The sequence below is a fragment of the Cervus canadensis genome, chromosome 19 (assembly GCF_019320065.1).
Source record: "Cervus canadensis isolate Bull #8, Minnesota chromosome 19, ASM1932006v1, whole genome shotgun sequence".
Lineage (NCBI taxonomy): Eukaryota > Metazoa > Chordata > Mammalia > Artiodactyla > Cervidae > Cervus > Cervus canadensis.
Genome location: NC_057404.1, coordinates 8,775,215 through 8,794,790, shown reverse-complemented (window position 1 = coordinate 8,794,790; position 19,576 = coordinate 8,775,215). Strand labels below are relative to the sequence as shown.

The following is a 19,576-nucleotide window of genomic DNA, read 5'->3' as shown; positions in this document are numbered from 1 at the left end:
TAAAAAGAAAAAGTTGAACTGAGGTTTCCTTTTGCTCTCCAAGTAAATTTGCCTTCGGCAAAGCAAAACTATTCATCAGCGCTCCCTTTAATAAGAGCCTTTTCTGGCGGCCAGCATGAAGGCAGATTGACTTGCTGCCCTTCTCACCTGTGAAACCTTTGGTATCACGTGGGGAATGCTGCCTTCTTGCTGAAGAAACCCCCAGGAGCGGCTGAAAATATTGAGAAGCCCCATGGAGCGTGCACAGTGGAGAGCAGGCATGGGGCCTGGAGGACCAGCTTTGATTTGAGATGGGGCAGAAGGGACCTAATGAATTGAGAGCTCCTGAAGACAAGGCTAGAACTGTCTAAGGATGTCTGCACACCTACTGAACATGACGAGTAGACCGTATTGTCTGATTTCACCTGAGATTGTTAGAAGTATGTGTAATGAGTCTAACTCTTCTTGAGGTTTTTCTCCATATGTGAATGTTTCATCAAACAGTGCAAGTGTGTCCACGAGAGGATGCTTGGACGGTATCATTGACATCCAGATGCAGGGAGGATTTTTATCTAGTGACCTCTGAGTGCTAATTTTGCTCATAAATGTAAACACTGTTTTGATTCAGCCTGTAAGTAGTTAGTGCAGTGAAGGCATCGCTGTTTCCCTGGCTGGTATGACCTGACAGCTTGCCAGAGGAGTAGCGGAATGACCGGTGCTCTGACAGATCGAGCGGTCCTTTCTGCACCTTTAATCACTTCTCTCTTTTAAACTGAAGAATAGTTGACTTCCAATATTATTACTGTCTGTGTGCAACATGGTGATTCAGTATTTTTATATCTTCTACACCATACAGTGTCATCGTAACATTATTGACTGCATTCCCTTTGCCATACATCACACCCCTGTGACTTCTTCATTTTACCACTGGTAGTTTAAACCGCTGGTACATCTTAGTCCCCTTCACTTATTTTGCCCTTCCCCTCCTCCCCTCTGCCCTACGGCCACTGGCTCGTTCTTGCTAAGTCTATCTGTGTCTTGTTATATTGTGTTTTAGACTCCACATATAAGTGAGAATCTGCCCTGCTTGTCGTTCCCGGCCTGACATCTTTCACCGGGCAGTTCACTTTGGTGTGAGGTCGCCGGTGTCAGGTGACCTGACCGTGTCTGGGTAATGGGAGGCGGTGGAGAGTTCTGGAGTGGTCTCTGGAGGCAGATCAGCGTGGGTCAGATTCTCACTCTGTCCCTTCCGTAGCTGATGACACTGGACAAAATATTTGACTTGATTGTGCCTCAGTTTCTTCACCTGTGGACCTGGGATTACTCTATATGGTGCCCACTCCCAGGATTATGTTAAGGGTTAGATGAGATTGTGCGGTGTTCGGTAAATGGCACAGCAGTCGTTAAAAAAAAATACTGGCTTTTATTCTTATGGTGGCCTTTTAGGGTTTTCTTGGCCAAAAAAAAAGGTGGTGGGGGAGTACCTCTGGAAGGACTTGGAGAAGCTGCAGTGGTCTGAGCCGGGGCAGGGGCCCCCCACAGCTTGCTGAGGAGGCGGGGAGTGCTGGCTCTGGGATGGGCCTGGCTGCTAACTGGCCTCCCGGCCTGTCAATCACCTGGCTTCTCTGGACCTCAGCAAACTCATCTGTAAAACAGAAGCTGATTTCCAAGTCCCTGTTCTTGATTTCCGAGATGCCCTATCTGGCCATCCTCGTTATGTCGATGAATCTGGCCCAGAGCCTGGCCCAGCAGCTCGCCCTCAGGAGGAGATGGGGTGGCGAGTGGCTAGGGACAGGACTGCCCTGAAAGTCATCGCCGCAGTTTTTTTGCATGATAGGTGGGCAGATCCTTTCATCCAGACTCATCGTGTGTGTTCATCCTCGGCCCCAGGGAAAGGCAGAGCGGGGTCTGAGCCGTGTATGTGTGGAGGAGGAGCTTTCTGAAATACCAGATTCTGATGGGCACTAAAACGGCAGCTTTATGTTAATGACTTTCCCTCAGAATCCTCTGTAATGTTAATTATGTGGTCATAAGACTATTAATAAGCATGTGGTGGTGAAAGGAAAGTTGTTGGCCACACGAATCACTTTTATGTGAAAGAGCCTAACCTGCAGGAGAATGTTGGTCAGCTCTCAGACGGGGTAGTAGTGGTTTCTCCTTAAGGGCGATTGTCTAGCTTACATATAAACACTCATGAGGGTTTATCATTTCCTGAGGACAGTGTTCCAGCTGTGTGCGGTGTTCCACCATGGAGTAGTGGTAGGAAAAAACCGATTTGGAACCGCACAAAGCTGAGGGCTGAGGTAGAGTCCAGTGTGTTGGTCTTTGAGAGTCTTATGAGCTCTCTGGGTCTCAGTTTTCCTAACTGTAAAATGGGGCTAAGCAAGTCCTCTTCATCAGGTTGTTCTAGTATAAGATGAAATGATACAAACCTGATGTTTAAGTTGGCGTCTAGCACATGAGGGCTCAGTCAAAAACTGTTCCTTGTCAGTGTCCTCATCACTGACATTATCATTGATTGGAATTTCCATAAGACCTCAGATGCCTGAAGAGGGAGGGAGAGCATGTGAGAGAGAGAGTGAGTGGAAGGTGCTGACTCTACATCGGAACTGTCACTGCTGTGTTCTCAGCTCTGCTCTCTCTTTTTTTCTTAATAGGAATGAATTCTTCCAAAACCAAACTAGAACTCCAGAAGCACCTGACAACGTTAACTAATCAGGAGCAAGCAACTATTTTTGAGGAGGTTCAGGTACAGTACTGGTTTTTAATTTCCAGAAAGGGAAAAAAAAAAAGCAGCTTCTCTGTGGAATGTTATCATAAAAAATAGCAAAGCAGACCTGTCGGAGCCCTGAGGAAGTGGACCTGAGTTCCTCTTGGTTTGAGCTTTAACAGCCTTGGGACAAGGGCAAGGTCAGTATTGCAGACTCCTGTCAGAACTTGGCTTTCATGTGAAAGCTACTAAACCAGGGGAGTGCTCTCTTAAGGAATGAGAGGAAGGAAATTGTAAAGTAGAAGGAGCCTCAGCCTGGGAGACAGAGGACCCTGGACTTTGGTCCCTGAGTACTGCTCTCTCCAGAGACTTCTGCCAGCTCCGTTCCACTCAGGATCTCAGACCTCAATGTGGGAGTCTTAAGGCTATAACATTTTGTACATGAAGTTGAACATAAGTTTCCCTCCTCGCTGTTTTTTTTTTTTTTTTTCAGTTTTGAAAATACATTTAAATGTTGCCTACACTATATAGTATTTCAAATCTAAACATAAAAACAAAATAGAGGACAAAACCCAAGCTCATTGGTTTCTTGCTTTAACCCTGGAAGCTCGCTGTCATCCTTGTGTTCAGGTGCACGTATCTCGGGAGACCACGCTCTGCATGGTCTATAGTCCGTTCTATATGCCTGTAGTCCGTTCATTATGAATCTTTGATGAGCTCATCAAAAATGTCATGTCTGCTCTTGCAAAGGGATGTTTTCCGTGGTTTCGTGGCACTTTTTCTCGGGAGGCGATCACAGCAGAACAAAGCATAAGTCTCTTGTGAGGAGGAGAGTGGCAAGGGCTTTGCACATAGAGGAGTCTTCAAACAAAGCAAGAAGGCCAGTAAGTCTAGGTTGTCAGTTTTCTCTTCCTCCTCACTGGGGAAGAGGCTACAGACAGGACCTATGATCTGTTTTCTGTTAAGAGTGAGAAATTGAAGAATTGTCTTTTTCTTTTTAATCACATGTTCTCAGTTCTCCTTTCCTTGGTCTTCTGCAGTAGACTTAGAAAGAGTTTGAATTTTATAAGTAGCTTAGAATGTTATTTTCACAATTATCAGTTGCTTTTAAATTTTCTTGTGTTCTTCTGACTTGAGACACTACTTAATTTTCTTAAAGGATCTTTAGAGTTCTAAGTACACAGTACTCTCAGACAGACTTAATGTACTTAGAATTCTTAAATAGATGGACAATTTGCTTCTGATTGTTAATGCATCTGTGATGGGAGCTGGGGCCTTTTTCATCTGATGCTGGCTTACTTTGTTGTAGTGCCATCAAGGCTCTTTAGCAAGCACAGAAGATTCCTTCCTTCCCTAATGTGACTTTGCTTTCTTTTCATTTAGACAGCGCTGTGTAACTTTCCCCCAAACAGTGTGGTGAGTCAGGGGAGGTAACACCCCAGTTATCCTTCTGCAGCAGTGACACGTTCCTAATGGATGTGATTCTGAGGTTCTCTTTGATCCATGTGAGTTAGAGACACTCCAATATGTTACAACAAAGAAACTTTAGAGAATATCAGTGACAGGTGTTTGCTTTAAAAAAATTCATTCAGTTAATATGCTGGGATCCCTATGTGTTGTTGTAGCAAGCTCTGTAATTTTTTGATTAAAGACCAAAAAGAAGTCATATTGTTCATTGGCTTTGAATAACCAGCTTGTACTTTGTCCTTCCTCCTTGTAGGTGTACCTCTTCTTTGAATAATACATATTTAACATGGATCTCGTCTTCTGATGGCTTGTTGATAGTCTTGTTATTTCCTCAATGACCTCGTTTTTTATAAAATATTATATAAACCAAGTCACTAGTTTCTTTTTAGGTTGTAGTGCCTACTAATGCATTTGAAAATCATGCATTTTGAATGGATTATAAGGAAAAAGTGGCTTTGAAGTGTCATGAGACCTCTTAAAATAGAATGGTTAATATTTTGCCTTTCTGTCTTTCCTGGAGAACAGAAGTTCTCCTGAAGTTCCTGAACAACAGAAATTGTTTCTGAGGAATTCTCCAAGGACAAGTTTTTATAAAACAAATGTAATCACTATTGAAATAATTGTACTTAAAGCATACAGTGGGCTTCCCTGGTGGCTCAGATGGTAAGGAATCTGCCTGCAGTGTGGGAGACCTGGATTCAGTCCCTGGGTTAGAAGATCCCGTGGAGGAAGGCATGGCAACCCACTCCAGTACGCTTGCCTGGAGAATCTCTATGGGTGGAGGAGCCTGGTGGGCTACAGTCCACGGGGTCAGAAAGAGCTGGACACGACTGAGCAACTAAGCACAAAGCTTACATATTCACTGTTTTTGTAAGTAAATGTTTCATGGGGAAAAAAGTGCCACCCAAATGGAACCACAAAGGAAAAGAAATTAATTACTGTGCAAATGATGCTGAGGTTTATCACTGCTGCCAACAAGCTAGCTTTGACTCTGAGCTCTGAGAGGAGGCCTTGGTGCCAGATGGGCATGTGCATGTGCTAACCCTTCTCTAAGAGAACTCCTGACACTGCAGAGCCACTTTTTAAACTTTATGACCTTTTTGAAATGTGCAGTTTCCAAACACGTCTAAGTGGACATGTGAGAAGCCTCCCTGCTGGCGGGATCTGGCTCTGTCCTTGTGCTGTCCCCTGCTGGCCGAGCGTGCTGAGTCCACGTTGGTTGTCCTGGGAAGATGTTGCTTTCAAGCTGAGTAGGGCTAGTAAAGAAAATGTCTCAAAAGTCACATTCTCTTCATCTGATTGAGTGTATTTCAAGGAATGACTTAATACTCAACCGAGTAGGTAAACCAAGTAGATGTATACTCAATAAATGTTGATAATGAATTAAATAACATGACATGACTTTACAAGTTAAAGATTAATAGCTAGAGGAGCTTTTTTTCCCCCTCTTGAACAGAATATATAGGAACTTGGTTGGATTTTTCCACAGTTTTAAAATGATTTGTACAAGATTTCATTATAATTTTTTAAAAAGATGTCATTGTCCAACTAAGCATTTTAAGTAGAGTCCTCAGAAGACCATAGACCTTCTTAGCATGCTGGTATTCGTAGACAGTGTTGGAAACTGACTCTCATATTGCTTTTATAACCGGTTTATAGCCCCACACCTCATAGAAAGGAGGTTAAGAAACAGAACAAAATTGACTTTGTTACTTTTAACAGGCAATTGTTTTGTATTGTTCTTTCTTAAGAAATGAACTAATGATAGAAAAGCATACAAATCAGTGGTGTGTAGTTCAATGAAATAAACTTTTTTTGAGGTATAGTTGATGTATAATGTTACCTAAGTTCCAGGTATACAATGTAGTGATGCACAATTTTTAAAGTTTATAGATGTTACATACATAATGCCTATATATATAAGAAATATAAAAATTATATATAATTATGCCGCATTTTTAAAGGTTTATAGTTATTATATACAATATATAATTATATATGCTATATAATTATGTTTTATACATAATATATAATATATAGTATATCGGTTTTTAAAGGTTTACATTATATATAATAAAGGTATAAAAAAGGTTTATTATATATAATAAATATATTTAACAGCTTTGTACTTATTATAAAATTTTGACTGTTGGATTTGTGTAAGATGAATACCCCTTGCAGCAACACACAGGTTAGGAAATAGAGCATTTCCAGCCTCAGAACCCCACCTTGGTCCTGCCTCAGGTAACCAGCATCCTGATTCTTGACCTGACTCCATAGGTTAACTTTGAATAATGCAAAACAATATTATTATCCAACTTGGTTCCCCATTAGTTTCCTTAGACCTGTCTTTCTGGCTCATGAATGTTTATGAGATTAAGTCACCTTCAGGAAATAATGATTCTCCCCTTTGGAGAATGGTGAAGTTCCCTGGGAGGCATTCAAGAGACTTCACTCAATGGAAGGGTAGCCCGTAGTCATGTTTCGGTTATTTTAAGGAAGCGTTTATTTCTTGACCTTGTGTGGCCCCGCAGACGTGGTCTTCTCAGCCTCCCTGTCTTTCCCCTGTGATGTGTGACGAGCTCCGTGATGCGCTGTCTGGCCAGCAGCTGTGGGAGTACATTGTGCTTGGTTTAGACTAATTTCTGTCCATTCCAGTACTTTCTTTCACGTATATATCGAGGAAAAGAGAATGTACCAATAATGCTCCTCTCTTACTGCTGAATTCTTGGGTTGTTTTGATATTGGAAATAATCGATTGTGAAGGATTTCTCCAAGAAAATATACAGATTTTCTTGTGAGAGTACCCAAAAGTTTCACTGAAGATTAGGAAAAGAAAGAATGGGTCAGCTCTCGGGTACCTGCTCAGAGGCTTCGTAATTTGCGTCTGCTTCTCTTTCTTGCAGGTTTGTTTTTTTTTTAAATAGACTTATTTTTTAGAGTAGTTTCACAGAAAAAGTGGGTGGAAATACAGAGTTCCCATGAAACTTCTCATGCCCCTGCCCCTCCTCAAGCCAGTTTTTCCTCTTAATGTCTTGTCTCCGTGTGGTCCCTTTACTGCAGTTGAGCCTGAATTGACATGGTGACTGAAGTCTGTAGTTTACTTCAGGGTTAATGCTTCTGATCATTTACTACCATTTCCTTGAGTAGCAGGAACAGCTTATTTAAAATGATCTTTGCTTTTAAGGGAGGGAATGTTGGAAGGTCTGGGTTAGGTGTTACCTCTGCTCTCCGAGTCTATGACACAGAGGGTAAACTTGCTCCTTAGCAGGGCTGCTGAGAACAGCCTTGATTCAGCCTCAGATGCTTGTGTAGTTGATCTGTTTATTATATACCCAGACTTGGTTTTAGAGGGCAAGCTAGAGGCTTGGGGTAGGGAGAGAGAAGAACCAGCGCAGTGGAAAACTGTCATTATATATATATATATAAAAAGAGTATATTTCTAAAGTTTATAAACTGCATGCTTTGTGTGTCTCCAGAGTAATTCAGTTTTATTTGCTTCATATTCAGGGAAAATAATTGAATACATTAAATTAGATGGTCTTCTAAACATGAACTCTGGTATTTCAAGTCTAAAGAGGCTAGGAGCTGGAGGAGACCTTGGAGTGTATTGCGTGCATAATCTTCATTTCGTTTTTTTGTTTTGTTTTGTTTTTTTGCTTCTTCCAATTTTTTTTTTCCCCATGGTAAAAACAGAAAAAGAGACACAGATGTACATAATCTTCATTGGAACAGACAGAGAGGCTGAGCGTAAATGAGTTGCCTTTGATCCCTCTTCCGGGCAGCACCTTGAACCTACATGACCTGATTTCTAGTTCTGTGTGCTTTGCCACTACCTTGCCCGAAAAATAAAAGGAACGCAAAGAATTTTTAAAATACGAGAAAAAAAAATTGAGTCTGTGCCATGAAATTTTGTGTGCAAGTGTATGCCTTTTGGGGCTCCCAGAAAATGCTTCCTGACGGACATGTTTGATATGTGAAAGGAGCCATGACCCTGGATCAGTTGCTATTGTCCTTCCTAGTTCCCCAAGCGTAAGAGTTTATAAAGGTGCAGGCATCATGGCTCTTGTCCTTTTCTGATGTTTTCAAGAGTATTTACTGAATATTTTGACTATGCCTCTATCTGATGTGAAATGTTTATTTTAGGTATAAGGACATCAGAGGTCAGAGGCCCAATCTGGCCCACTGGCTTCACTGTCTCTTTTTAACAATTGTCTTCACTTTTAGGATCATTGGTGCCCCCTAGTGGGATGATTGGGTAAAAGCACCAGTCGACGGTGGAAGCTGAGCATTTTCAAATGGATTGTTTAGCAGTCTTGGTGACAATTAAAAATTAACGTAAAAAAAATTAATGTAAAATATTCATTTTTTTAACCTTAAGAAATTGAGACCAAGAAATGAGCAACGAGAGAATGAATTGATTATTTCTTTCCTGAGATGTTTATATGAAGAGAAGCAAAAAGTTCACATCCATATTGGGGAGATAAGACAGGTATGGAATTTTCTCTCTTTGTCTAATTTCACCGGGACACACTGTAGAACAGAGTCTTGAGGATTTTCTGACGCTTTGAAACCTCTTTTCCTCTCTGCAATTTATTTTCACTTGTTACACATGCAGGGGAAATTTGGAAATGTTTAGATTGTGCTTGGAAAAGGTGAGGCAAGCTTCTGTGTCATTGTGCTGGGGGCAGAGTGGTTGCTCTGACGGGGGACTAGAGTGAATGCTGCCGCCTGAGTGAGCTCCTTGCGCTGCAAGGAGCCAGGCCCTGTCACCTCACCTTTCTCCCTGATAAAACGAGAGTGACATTGTACAGCTTCTTTCACAATTACATAAAGTGCCTGGAAATTCTTTGTACTAAAAATGCAGTGTGAATGTGAGATAGCACTACTGATAAATCGCATAGAGTATTAGCCTGGTTTATATACTGCCCAGATACAGAGCTTCTGTTTTACTTAGCATACTGGGGGTGTGGAGCTGGAAAAAAAAATTACGAGGATATTTTTGATATTCATCCTTGTTGCATAAATCAGTAAGTAGTATGTTCCGTTTTATTCCATTGCGTCAGCAGCACAGTTTGTTTCTCCATTCTCCTTTTGATGGACACCAGAGTTAATTTTAGATGCTGGTTATTGTGAACAGGCTGCTGGTAGATACTCTGTGACACCACTGGATGGTGGGTTCTGAGCTGAGAACTTCATCCTAGCTTCAGAATTTCAACCTTGGCTCCAAATGTTCATGCTTAGAGTTCACCCCTCAGTCTTGGCAAAGGCAGTGTGGGGACTGCAGTGCAATTCATTCTAGAGCCCCAAACTAGACGCTTATCCAAAAACCAGCATCAGTTCAAAGGAGAAACTTCTGGACGCTTAGTTTAAAACAAACAAAGACTGTGTTATTTTCTATATGTGAGCTATTTTCTAAAGATTGTATTTTCAGATTGCATTTGAATTATGGTGATAGACATAGAAAAGAGCCTTTTTAGACAATAGAGGAGACTAGAAGAAACATTGAGTTAAGTATGCAGAGATTCTTATGGTTTGGTTTATAAAAAGAAAACCACAGTGTAGTTTTTCTTCTGTCTCTGAAGGATCTTCTTGGTAGGATACTACCAATCTTTTAGCCAGTATTTTATGTATCAAAATTATTCAAAATGCTTCTCCTTTGTGAAAACTTTGGTTGAAAGCAAGTCTTCAACTTCTTAGGTGTGAACTGGCATTGAGTCAAATGCATGCCCCTGTGGGTTCTTTGTGGATAATTTCCTTAGCTCTAGAGACTGGCTTGAGCCTGGATAGGCTCTAATTCTTTGTAAATGATTGCACAGGACCAAACTGTGACTAATAACACACTCACCCAGGGTATATAATTTTTTGAGTGAATGCCAGAGCCTGTGCTCATCATTGTTCTTCTCAACACCTGCAAAATGTTAACTTTGCCAAAGCTCGAGGTGGTATGAAGGCATTTAAGGTATTAATCTGCACACTTTTGTGTATGCTTGAAATATGTAACAACAAAGGATAGTTGGTGTTTAGAGTAATGGAGGATGTGGTTGTGTGTTTTCCTAACAAAATCATCATCTAGCAGGAAGCATTCAGGTAAGAATCCATAGAAGAAACAGTTTAATCTAGAGAGTTTTGTTTTGTTTTTAAGCATAGCTCTAATAACACTAAATTTTATTTTGTGATTGACAAACTTTTATGCTGTCATTTCATGTTCTGGTGAGTTAAGGGAGAGGCTGGGTTGCAGAGGACAGTGAATAATGAGATGATGGAAGCCACGGGCGCGAGGAAAAAGAACTCTGTGGGAGGGGATGAAGAGATTATTGTAGGCAGGATGGATTCTTTAGTTGATTAGATTTATTTTGTCTAGCTCTCTGAAACACCCCCAAAAGTAAGTTGTTACTTTAATTTGAAAAGCTAATCATAGTCACCTTTGTACTGGAAGCTATGCCCATTGTTTTACATGCTTTACCTGTTTTAATCTCATAACAAAGTCCTATGATTAGATCTTGAGGTTGGTTTCGATTTACAGAAGAGGAAATTGTGGCTCAGAGAAAGTAATTTGCACAAGGCCATAGCTAGTGAATGACATGTCTCTGATCCATCTGCGGAGCCTGAGGTCTAAACTCTTTGTGAAGTGATTGGTTTCTAAGCCCTTTTCCTTGTTTAGTTTGGAGTGGGTAGTGCAACTCTTTGAGGCAAAGTTATTTCCCAGACTTGTAGTCATGTCACCAAGGAGCAGATGAAGTCAGAAAGAATATGACTTAGGATCAAAAAGACGCATCCTAGAAATTTTTCAGTTCTTTAAAAAGGAAGGAAAGAAGGAGAGAAGGAAGACCTAAGTGGCTTAACTTTCCATTGTTTCACTTTTTAGACGTCACAGATTGCAGCAGAGAATATTGGAAGTGAATTACCATCAAGTGCCACTCGATTTAGGCTAGATATGCTGAAAAACAAAGCGAAGAGGTCTTTAACAGAATCTTTAGAAAGTATATTGTCCCGGGTAAGTGACATAATTCCTCCTAATTTCAGTTAAATCCCTTTTTGAGAGAGCATGAAATTCAGTTCTTTGCTTTCATTCCATCAGTGTTCATCACAGAGTATAGAAGGGTAAAGCCTTGTTCATGTCTTCTCAGTGTTAGAAAAATGTTATCTACCCTTAAAATTCAGTTTATAACTTAAGGTTAAAAAAATTCTGTACTCTTTTGTATTATATTCAATAGAATTTTTGTCTCCCAGAGGAATGTTATTTGTTGGCCAGTCCCTGTAAAATGCATGGATTAAATACACCGAGGTGTGGGTTCTGTTCTCCCTATCGTCACTAGGTACAGTTTAAAAATTGTCTTTGTTAGCTGCAATTGTTGTCTCTGGAACTGTTTATAGCAGGATCTGCAAACCATGGCCCTTGGGTCAAATGCCACTCACCTCCTGGTTGGTTTTTTTTCTTTTTTTCTTTTTTGCTGGGATCTTAGTTCCCCAGCCAGGAATCCCACTACATTGTAAGTGCAGAGTCTTAACCAAACTGGACCACTGGAAAGTCCCCTACTTCCTGCTTTTGTAAATAAAGTTTTATTGCAACACAGCTACCTATTGTCTCAGGATACTTTTCTGCAGAGTTGAGTCATTGCCGTGGATACCACATGGTCCACAAAGCCTAAGAGGTTACTAATCTGGCACTTCACAGGAAAATTTTGTGACTGGGAGCTCTGCAGGAAGAGCATATGTACCCATCTGGGAGTTCTTTAACAAAAGACTGCCATCTTCCCCACCCTGCCAGCATGAGTGTAAATACCTTGATGGCCCTTCTAAGAAATCAAAGTTCTCTTTTCTCTCAAAAGTTTCACACCTTTCTGGAACTTGTGATATCTTCTTATGGTTCTCTTTTATTTCATGAACCACTCCAATTGAAACTTTTTTTTGTTAAATTGTATTTTGTGCAAAGATGTTTCTGAGAATTTTACAGCATCCTTACAGATCATTAAAAGCGGTTCATTTACAAAACTGGAATTGGAGTGGGTTTGCCTTTGAGAGCTCCCAAACGGAGAGATTGTGGTTTGCGTGTCATAGGCTGGCAGTTCACCACGCTCTGTGACTCAGAGGAGAGTTGCTGAGTGTGCACACTCAGCGCTTGCTTTTCTTCTAGACGCACTGTCTCCTCTCCTGCCCGTCATCCTGTCAAATGACTAATCTTCTGGGCGCTTTGGAATGTTTAGGTTGGTTTAAAAAAAAAAAAAAGATATGTTGATTGTCTTAATGCACATATGTGCTCAGCGGCATTTCTCAGATGCACTTTTCCTGAGCTTAGTAAATAGACTAGATTGCTTCTAGCAGATGTCTTTGCAAAAGCCTCAGGAGTCATAACTTGACAGCTTTTCTTTCCATAGGGTAATAAAGCCAGAGGCCTCCAGGAACACTCAGCCGGTTTGGATCTGGACAGCTCCGTGTCTAGCATGTTCAGTAACACCAGCAAAGTAAGCACGTTTCCTCTGAAGAAGCCAACAAATGGGTCTTGCTCATCCCCTCTACACAGGGCCTATCAGAAGGGACCAAAGAAGCCTCATAGCTGCCATCATGGAAAGTTTGGTGCTTCCAGACTTCATGATGCAGGTGGAGGGCTGGTCGTGCAGTTCTGCTCTGACAGACAAATTGTGCTGAGCAAAGCAGAGGGCTCTTCCAGAGCAAAGAGCTAAATGCACAGGCAGTCAGTGGATTTCTTTCTTTAGAAGGTTTTCCAATGAAATCTAAACATTAAAAATAATTTCAATTGGGAAAACCTCAAACATGAGTTTGTGAGTTCTGAGAAGTATGCAGCTTAAATTCTTGTGTCCTTTAGCTGACTCTGTGATTATAATTAAGCATCATGGTTTTTATAAATAAGCCTCACCCTTCCATGTCTGCCACCAAGCGCAGCTTTGCGATGATAAGCAAGCCAACAGTTCTTTTTGGTAACAAACCTGTGTCTGTGATGTCATTGTTTTCATTTTTTGCCTTCCAAACACACAACTATATTTAAGCCTTGCTAGCTCACCTTTTTAACCACCAGCCAAGTGGATTTTGGGTTTTATGCTGGGGAGGGCAGAGAGCCCTGGAATGGGAAGAGGAGGAGTCGTTGTGGAGACCAGCCCCTTCCCACAGGAATCGAAGTTGCTCTGAGCTCCCCTTTGGGCATGTGGCTTTCCAAGTTTTTAGACCATAACAACATTGTGAAATGGTTCACAAACACACATACATACATGCTCACACATAAAATTAAGATAAAATTTTACAAACCAATATTTACTATAAACAGTGTATGATACATATTGGTATTTTCTGTTGTTTTAAAAAGTTTATGGTAGACCGCTAAATTGATATCAGTATGTTCTCTGAATATCCATTGGCCCTTTCAGGGGTAAGATGAAGCTAAGGGTTAGCTCTTTCACATAATTTAAGGGATGTTAATGAGAATTGAGATGAATAGGTTTTCATGGTGAATTGTCCTAGACACATTTTTAAACCTTTAAAGAATCTTTGTAACTGTAGAGTTCTAAAGAATGAAAAATTTATGTTACATTTAAAGTGATTAACATTTCATAAGGTATTGGGAATTAAGCTTTTTAAATAGAATTCCTGTAACATTAAGTGCTTTTAACCTCTCTCCTTAATAAACATAAATTTAATTTTTTAAAATTAAAATCCTTAATGCCTGTCAGATGAACAGATGGAATTTAGGTTCTCCAGTCCACCATTCGATGCATTTGCTCTTTTCATGCTGACTTACTCATGCCTTCCAGCAATTTCAATAGGGACAAGCTGTATACTTCTTATTTCGTACTTTTTGATTTGAGAAAAATATATCCCTCCTTCCCCCCTACTGTTACCCCCTCGGCCACATCCTGGGCATGCAGTGCTAAGTGTGAGCGGTGATAGTTCTTTCCTTTGAAAAAGTATGCATCTTGAGAGCCTATGATATTAAAATACTGTTGTGAGTCCTAACAAATGTTTAAGGACTCACTCAGGAAATTCACTGAGTGCCTAATAAAATAATAGCTTATATTTACATAACATTTTACAGTAGACAGGTACTTTTGGTTGTATTATCTTGCTTAATCCTGAAACCCAGTGAGATAAATTTTCACTGTACCCTTTCACAGATGAGGAAATTAAAGTGCAGGAAGAAGCTAAGTGATTTTCTCTGAATCATGTCAATAAGTGCCTAGGGAGATATTTTCCATACCTAAGAATAATGTAGGATGTAATTTTTAACACTCAAGATTACCCAGTTTAAAAAAAAAAAAAGATTACCCAGTTAAATCCAAACATTAGCTCAAATTTAGAGAGCCTTAAAATGTGGGTATCACATGTATGAACACCCTTGGCCAAGATAAAGAAGTTGATTTGTTTAAACAGTGCAGACAGGTTACATCGCACTCACTAGACTTGTTATAGGCGGTAGGGAAGAGTCTTGTTTTCTTCAAAGATAACTATTTTGGCTTTGCTTACGGCAGTTACTTGTTATAATTTGTTCTTCACACTTGCACTTGGGCAGTTTTCCTGTTTGTCTTGCACACTAGCATTTTGTCTCCGCCGAGGAGGCACTTTATTGCCTTTTTTGGTGGCCTCTGGACGGCGTTATGACCAGAAGATGTGCTTACATATTGAAATGTTTTCCTGCCGCTGGAATCAGAGATTTGTAAATGCCACCAGTGCCGTGTGACGTGTCTGATCTGCTGTCTCTGTCTGCTACCAGGAGCCGTCTGGCTGTGAAAAGGAGGCCTCGTCCGTCTCCGAGAGCTGCTTCAGGCTCCTGGGCTCCTCGGACGACCTGTCCAGCGACTCGGAGAGCCAGCGCGCGGAGGAGCCAGGCCTGCCCTCCCCGCAGCAGGGCCTCCGGAGGCGCGCCAACACCCTGGGCCACGTCCCCGTGGACTGCCAGGAGCCGCCGCAGCCGGCGCGGGGGTCTCCAGGGGTCTTGCAAAGGAAACTTGTGAGGTACCACTCAGTGAGCACAGAGACGCCTCATGAACGAAAGTAAGATTTGTTGAAAATGTAGATTTGTTGTGTGAATAGCTGGGGCATGTGTTACTGCCAGGTATGTGCATCCCAGGCATATCTGTTGGGCGAAAAAGAAACCTGAGTCCAGTTTCACTCTTGGCTTAAAAAGAGAAAACTCAAATCAGTGACATGTCCCTCTCACCTTCCTCCCTTGGGAGAGATGTAGATGTAAGAGATACCTGTGACTTGTCCACGTGCGGGGACGGTGAGGAAGCAGGTAAGATGAGCAGAAAGGGCCCTTGAGATGCATACGGGTCTGAGAGGCAGCCCTGACCGGGAACTCCGCCCCGGCCCGGAGGAGAGCAGCCAGCAGGAGATGCTCGTTTGAGGGCGGGGGCCTGGGCCACAGTGATTGGGGACTCTGTCCCTGCTGTGTCCCCAGCCGGCAGAGTTACTTCACTTCACTGCAGAACACGATGGAATAGACAGTCTCTAAAATCACCTCCGATGTGAGAATTCTGGATTCTTCCAGTAACACTCACTGATTTTAATAAATGGGGCCATAGCGAGCTGTTGGAATGTCCTGCTTGCAGAGCTGGGTCAGCCGGACAGCAGCAGGAGTCCCAGCTCCTTCAGGGGCCCCGTGGCAGTTAGTGTGACCGCACGTGTCGGAGACCGTGGGTGGGCACGGGTGTCTGTAAAATCACTTCAAAAACCTGAAACCTCTCGCCTTGTAAACGTGAAATAGGCCGCACCTGTGTTCAGCCGCCGCCTGCCTCCGACCAGTGACAGCAGAAGCCAGGACATGTCGAGTCTACACGGGGTGGGGAGGCGCTCTGATACGTTGCCGGTGAAGGAGGACATGTGCTGGCAATCTCAGACGAGGCTACGGAGTCGTTCAGCTTTGTTTTCAGTTGGCTATTGAAAATAGTTATGTGGTTCTTTGGACTTTGGCTGGATAACTGTGATCCCAAAGCACGACCTGCTTCAGAAGCTAATACTCAATTCTGTGATGTTCTAGAGATAAATGTGCCGTGTGACCAGTTGTGTTTAACTCTTTGCGACCTCATAGACTGTAGCCCGCCAGGCTTCTCTGTCCATGGAATTCTCCAGGCAAGAATACTGGAGGAGGTTCCCATTTTCTCCTCCAGGGGATCGTCCCAACCCAGGGATCGAACCTGCATCTCCTCTGTCTCCTGCACTGCAGGATTCTTTACCCGTGGAGCCATGACAAGCATAGTTTGAGGCTTTATGGGTTCTAATCATGTTTCTTAAAACCCTGTGGACACACTTCTTTTGTTCTGCCTCTCCACTGCGCTCCATCCCTCTTTCTCTGGCATTTCAGTGATGATGGAAACCTTCCTGTCTGGAGATTCCTGGTCCTCTTGCTAAAGCCTGCTGTGTGACACAAGCCAGAGGTGGCAGGAAATGATGGAATCCCAGACCATCCATTTCCCTTCTCCCCTAAGAACGCAGCTTCCTGTAGGGTCGTGTTGGTGTGGGTGGTGAGGGGACGTGGGACTGTCCTCCCCATCTCCCCGCAGCATGTCTCTTCTGCTCTGCGTGACCCCTCATGACCTCTCTGCTCACTTATGCACAGGAAATGAGACTTCGACATTCAAGGCAGCTTATTGTTCATGTTGAAGAGAGATGTATTTCTAAAACTCTGGATTTTGTTTTGCTTTCCTTTGCTTTTAATTAATTTTTCTCCCTGTCAGATCCTAAGAAGGGAGTGGAGGAAACGGATGTCTTGGGGTCATTCCGAGTGTGGGAGGTGATCAGGCGGGACCTTTCATGGCGTCCTCTGGACTGAGCTGTTTTGCCAGGGGGGCGCGGGTGCTGAGGAGGGGCGCCCCACTCACCGTGACAGCTGCCGTGTCCGTGTGTGCCTGCCTCTCCGGCGTGGTTCCCCCCTAACGCCCCTGCCTTCTCTCTGCTTGCTGTTTAGTGGGAATTGTCCACCTGTTGGCGAGTCTCAGAGTCCCTCAGGGCAGCCTTCAGCTCCTGCCCCTCCACCTCGTCTTAACCCCTCCGCCTCCTCGCCTCATTTTTTTAAGCACCTCAAACATAACCCGAGCGGGGAGCAGAGTGGGAGTGCCGTGCCCAAGAGGTGAGCCGCCCGCGTGGCACGCTGGTCTCCCCGGGACGGTCACGCAGAGAGGGCGCTGCATGTCCACGCAGGACCCGGGGCACCGCGCGTGCGCGCGTGTGTGTGTGTCCACGCAGGACCTGGGGCCACCGCGCACTTGTGTGTGTGTGTGTGTGTGTGTCCACGCAGGACCCGGGGCACCACGTGTGTGTGTGCGTGTGTGTGTGTGCACGCAGGACCCGGGGCACCGCACACATCTGTGTGTGCATGTGTGTGTGTGTGTGTGTGTGTGTCCACGCAGGACCTGGGGCCACCGTGCGCTTGTGTGCGTGTGTGTGTGTGCACGCAGGACCCGGGGCACTGCGCGCATCTGTGTGTGCATGTGTGTGTGCTTGTGTGTGTCCACGCAGGACCTGGGGCCACCGCGCGCTTGCGTGTGTGTGTGTGCGCGTGTGTGTGCGCGTGTGTCCACGCAGGACCCGGGGCACTGCGCGCGTGTGTGTGTGCATGTGTGTGTGCATGTGTGTGTGTGTCCACGCAGGACCTGGGGCACCGCGCGCGTGTGTGTGTGTGTGTCCACGCAGGACCCGGGGCACCGCGTGTGTGTGTGTGTGTGTCCACGCAGGACCTGGGGCCACCGCGCACTTGTGTGTGTGTACGCGTGTGTGTGCGTGTGTGTCCACACAGGACCCAGGGCACCGCGCGCGTGTGTGTGTGCGTGTGTGTGTGTGTGTCCACACAGGACCCGGGGCACCGTGTGTGTGTGTGTGTCCATGCAGGACCCGGGGCACCGCGCGCATCTGTGTGTGCATGTGTGTGTGCATGTGTGTGTGTGTGTGTCCACACAGGACCCTGGGCACTGCGCGCGTGTGTGTGTGCATGTGTGTGTGTGTGTCCACGCAGGACCCGGGGCACCATGTGTGTGTGTGTGTGTGTGTGTCCATGCAGGACCCGGGGCACCGCGCGCATCTGTGTGTGCATGTGTGTGTGCGTGTGTGTGTGTGTGTGTCCACGCAGGACCTGGGGCCACCGCGCGCTTGTGTGTGTGTGCGTGTGTGTGTGTGTGTGTCATGCAGACCCGGGCAATCCTCGCCGCGCCATCTGGTGTGTCATGTGTGTGTTGCGTGTGTGTGTGTGTGTGTCCACGCAGGACCTGGGGCCACCGCGCGCTTGTGTGTGTATGCGTGTGTGTGTGTGTGTGTGTGTGTTCATGCAGGACCTGGGGCCACCGCGCGCTTGTGTGTGTGTATGTGTGTGCACGCAGGACCCGGGGCCACCGCGTGTGTGTGTGTGTGTGTGTGTGTGCGCGCCCATGCAGGACCCGGGGCACCGCGCGCATCTGTGTGTGCATGTGTGTGTGCGTGTGTGTGTGTGTGTGTCCACGCAGGACCTGGGGCCACCGCGCACGTGTGTGTGTGCGTGCACGCATGCTTGTTTGGTTCTGCTTTTCTTATTTTCAGTCTATCATTTGAATCCATTTAATTTTACCATTGATTAATTAATTCCCTCAATTATTATGAGGGATTATTATTATTCCCTCAAATTATTATGAAAACAATCTTGAGGGCAAGATGTGATACTTCTTTCCCCTGCTCTGGTGTGTACACACACACACGCGTGCACACACACACAGGTTTAATGGCAATGTGCTTGATTATATAAGTTGCAATTTGTGCCATTTCAGAAACTTCCTCATTAATTTAGAAAAATTATTTTTCTACTTTGACAAAGAATCATTTTGGATGATGGACTGAATTTTATTGCTGTGGTTTTGTTTTTGTTTGGTCAGAATGCTTAAAATGAGATCTGTCCTCTTAACACATTTTTTATGTATTTACATGATACTAACTACGGGCACTGTGTTGTAAACTGCAGGCCCAGTGTTACACAGCAGATATTTAGAATTTATTCATCTTGTGTAACTGAATGGACTGATGTTTGTTAATTACTTCATTGATACCTTTCACTTAAAATAGTAGAATTTTGTTTGATTGAAAATGAAAGTTAAATCTCATTTGTAAACTGTTTTTGACTTCTTACTTGCTTTAATTTTCTTATCATTAGATGTATAAAATGTGTCTTCTGTTTTGAAGGTTTTGTTTTACAGTTTGTGTGTTTCTGTTTATCCTAAACTCTTTTTTCAACCATGCTCTCAGCATCTCCTACCGTAATGCCCTGCGGAAAAAACTTCATTCTTCTTCCTCTGTGCCAAATTTTCTAAAATTTCTGGCTCCTGTAGATGAAAATAACACCTCTGACTTTATGAACACTCAAAGGTAGGGTTCAATTTAGATACGTCAAGTCTGGGTGTATATGTTGCTTGTTAGACACATAGGGATTTTTTAGCCATCTTTTGCCATTTC

At 43.7% G+C, this 19,576-nt stretch overlaps 1 protein-coding gene across 6 annotated transcripts in view; it reads left to right on the top strand.

Annotated features, from left to right (window-relative positions):
* The window catches only part of TBC1D1 (TBC1 domain family member 1), a 226,065-nt gene that overhangs the window by 120,393 nt on the left and 86,096 nt on the right, over window positions 1–19,576 (top strand). For 4 of the 6 annotated variants that reach the window (XM_043438109.1, XM_043438115.1, XM_043438113.1 and 1 more), the window contains 7 exons: window positions 2,637–2,728; window positions 8,538–8,648; window positions 11,025–11,153; window positions 12,535–12,621; window positions 14,880–15,160; window positions 17,073–17,234; window positions 19,370–19,489. In XM_043438109.1, coding sequence (XP_043294044.1) covers window positions 2,637–2,728; window positions 8,538–8,648; window positions 11,025–11,153; window positions 12,535–12,621; window positions 14,880–15,160; window positions 17,073–17,234; window positions 19,370–19,489 — 982 coding nt within the window. The remainder of the gene's footprint in view (window positions 1–2,636; window positions 2,729–8,537; window positions 8,649–11,024; window positions 11,154–12,534; window positions 12,622–14,879; window positions 15,161–17,072; window positions 17,235–19,369; window positions 19,490–19,576) is intronic. The other 2 variants (XM_043438110.1, XM_043438111.1) reach the window with 2 other exon arrangements.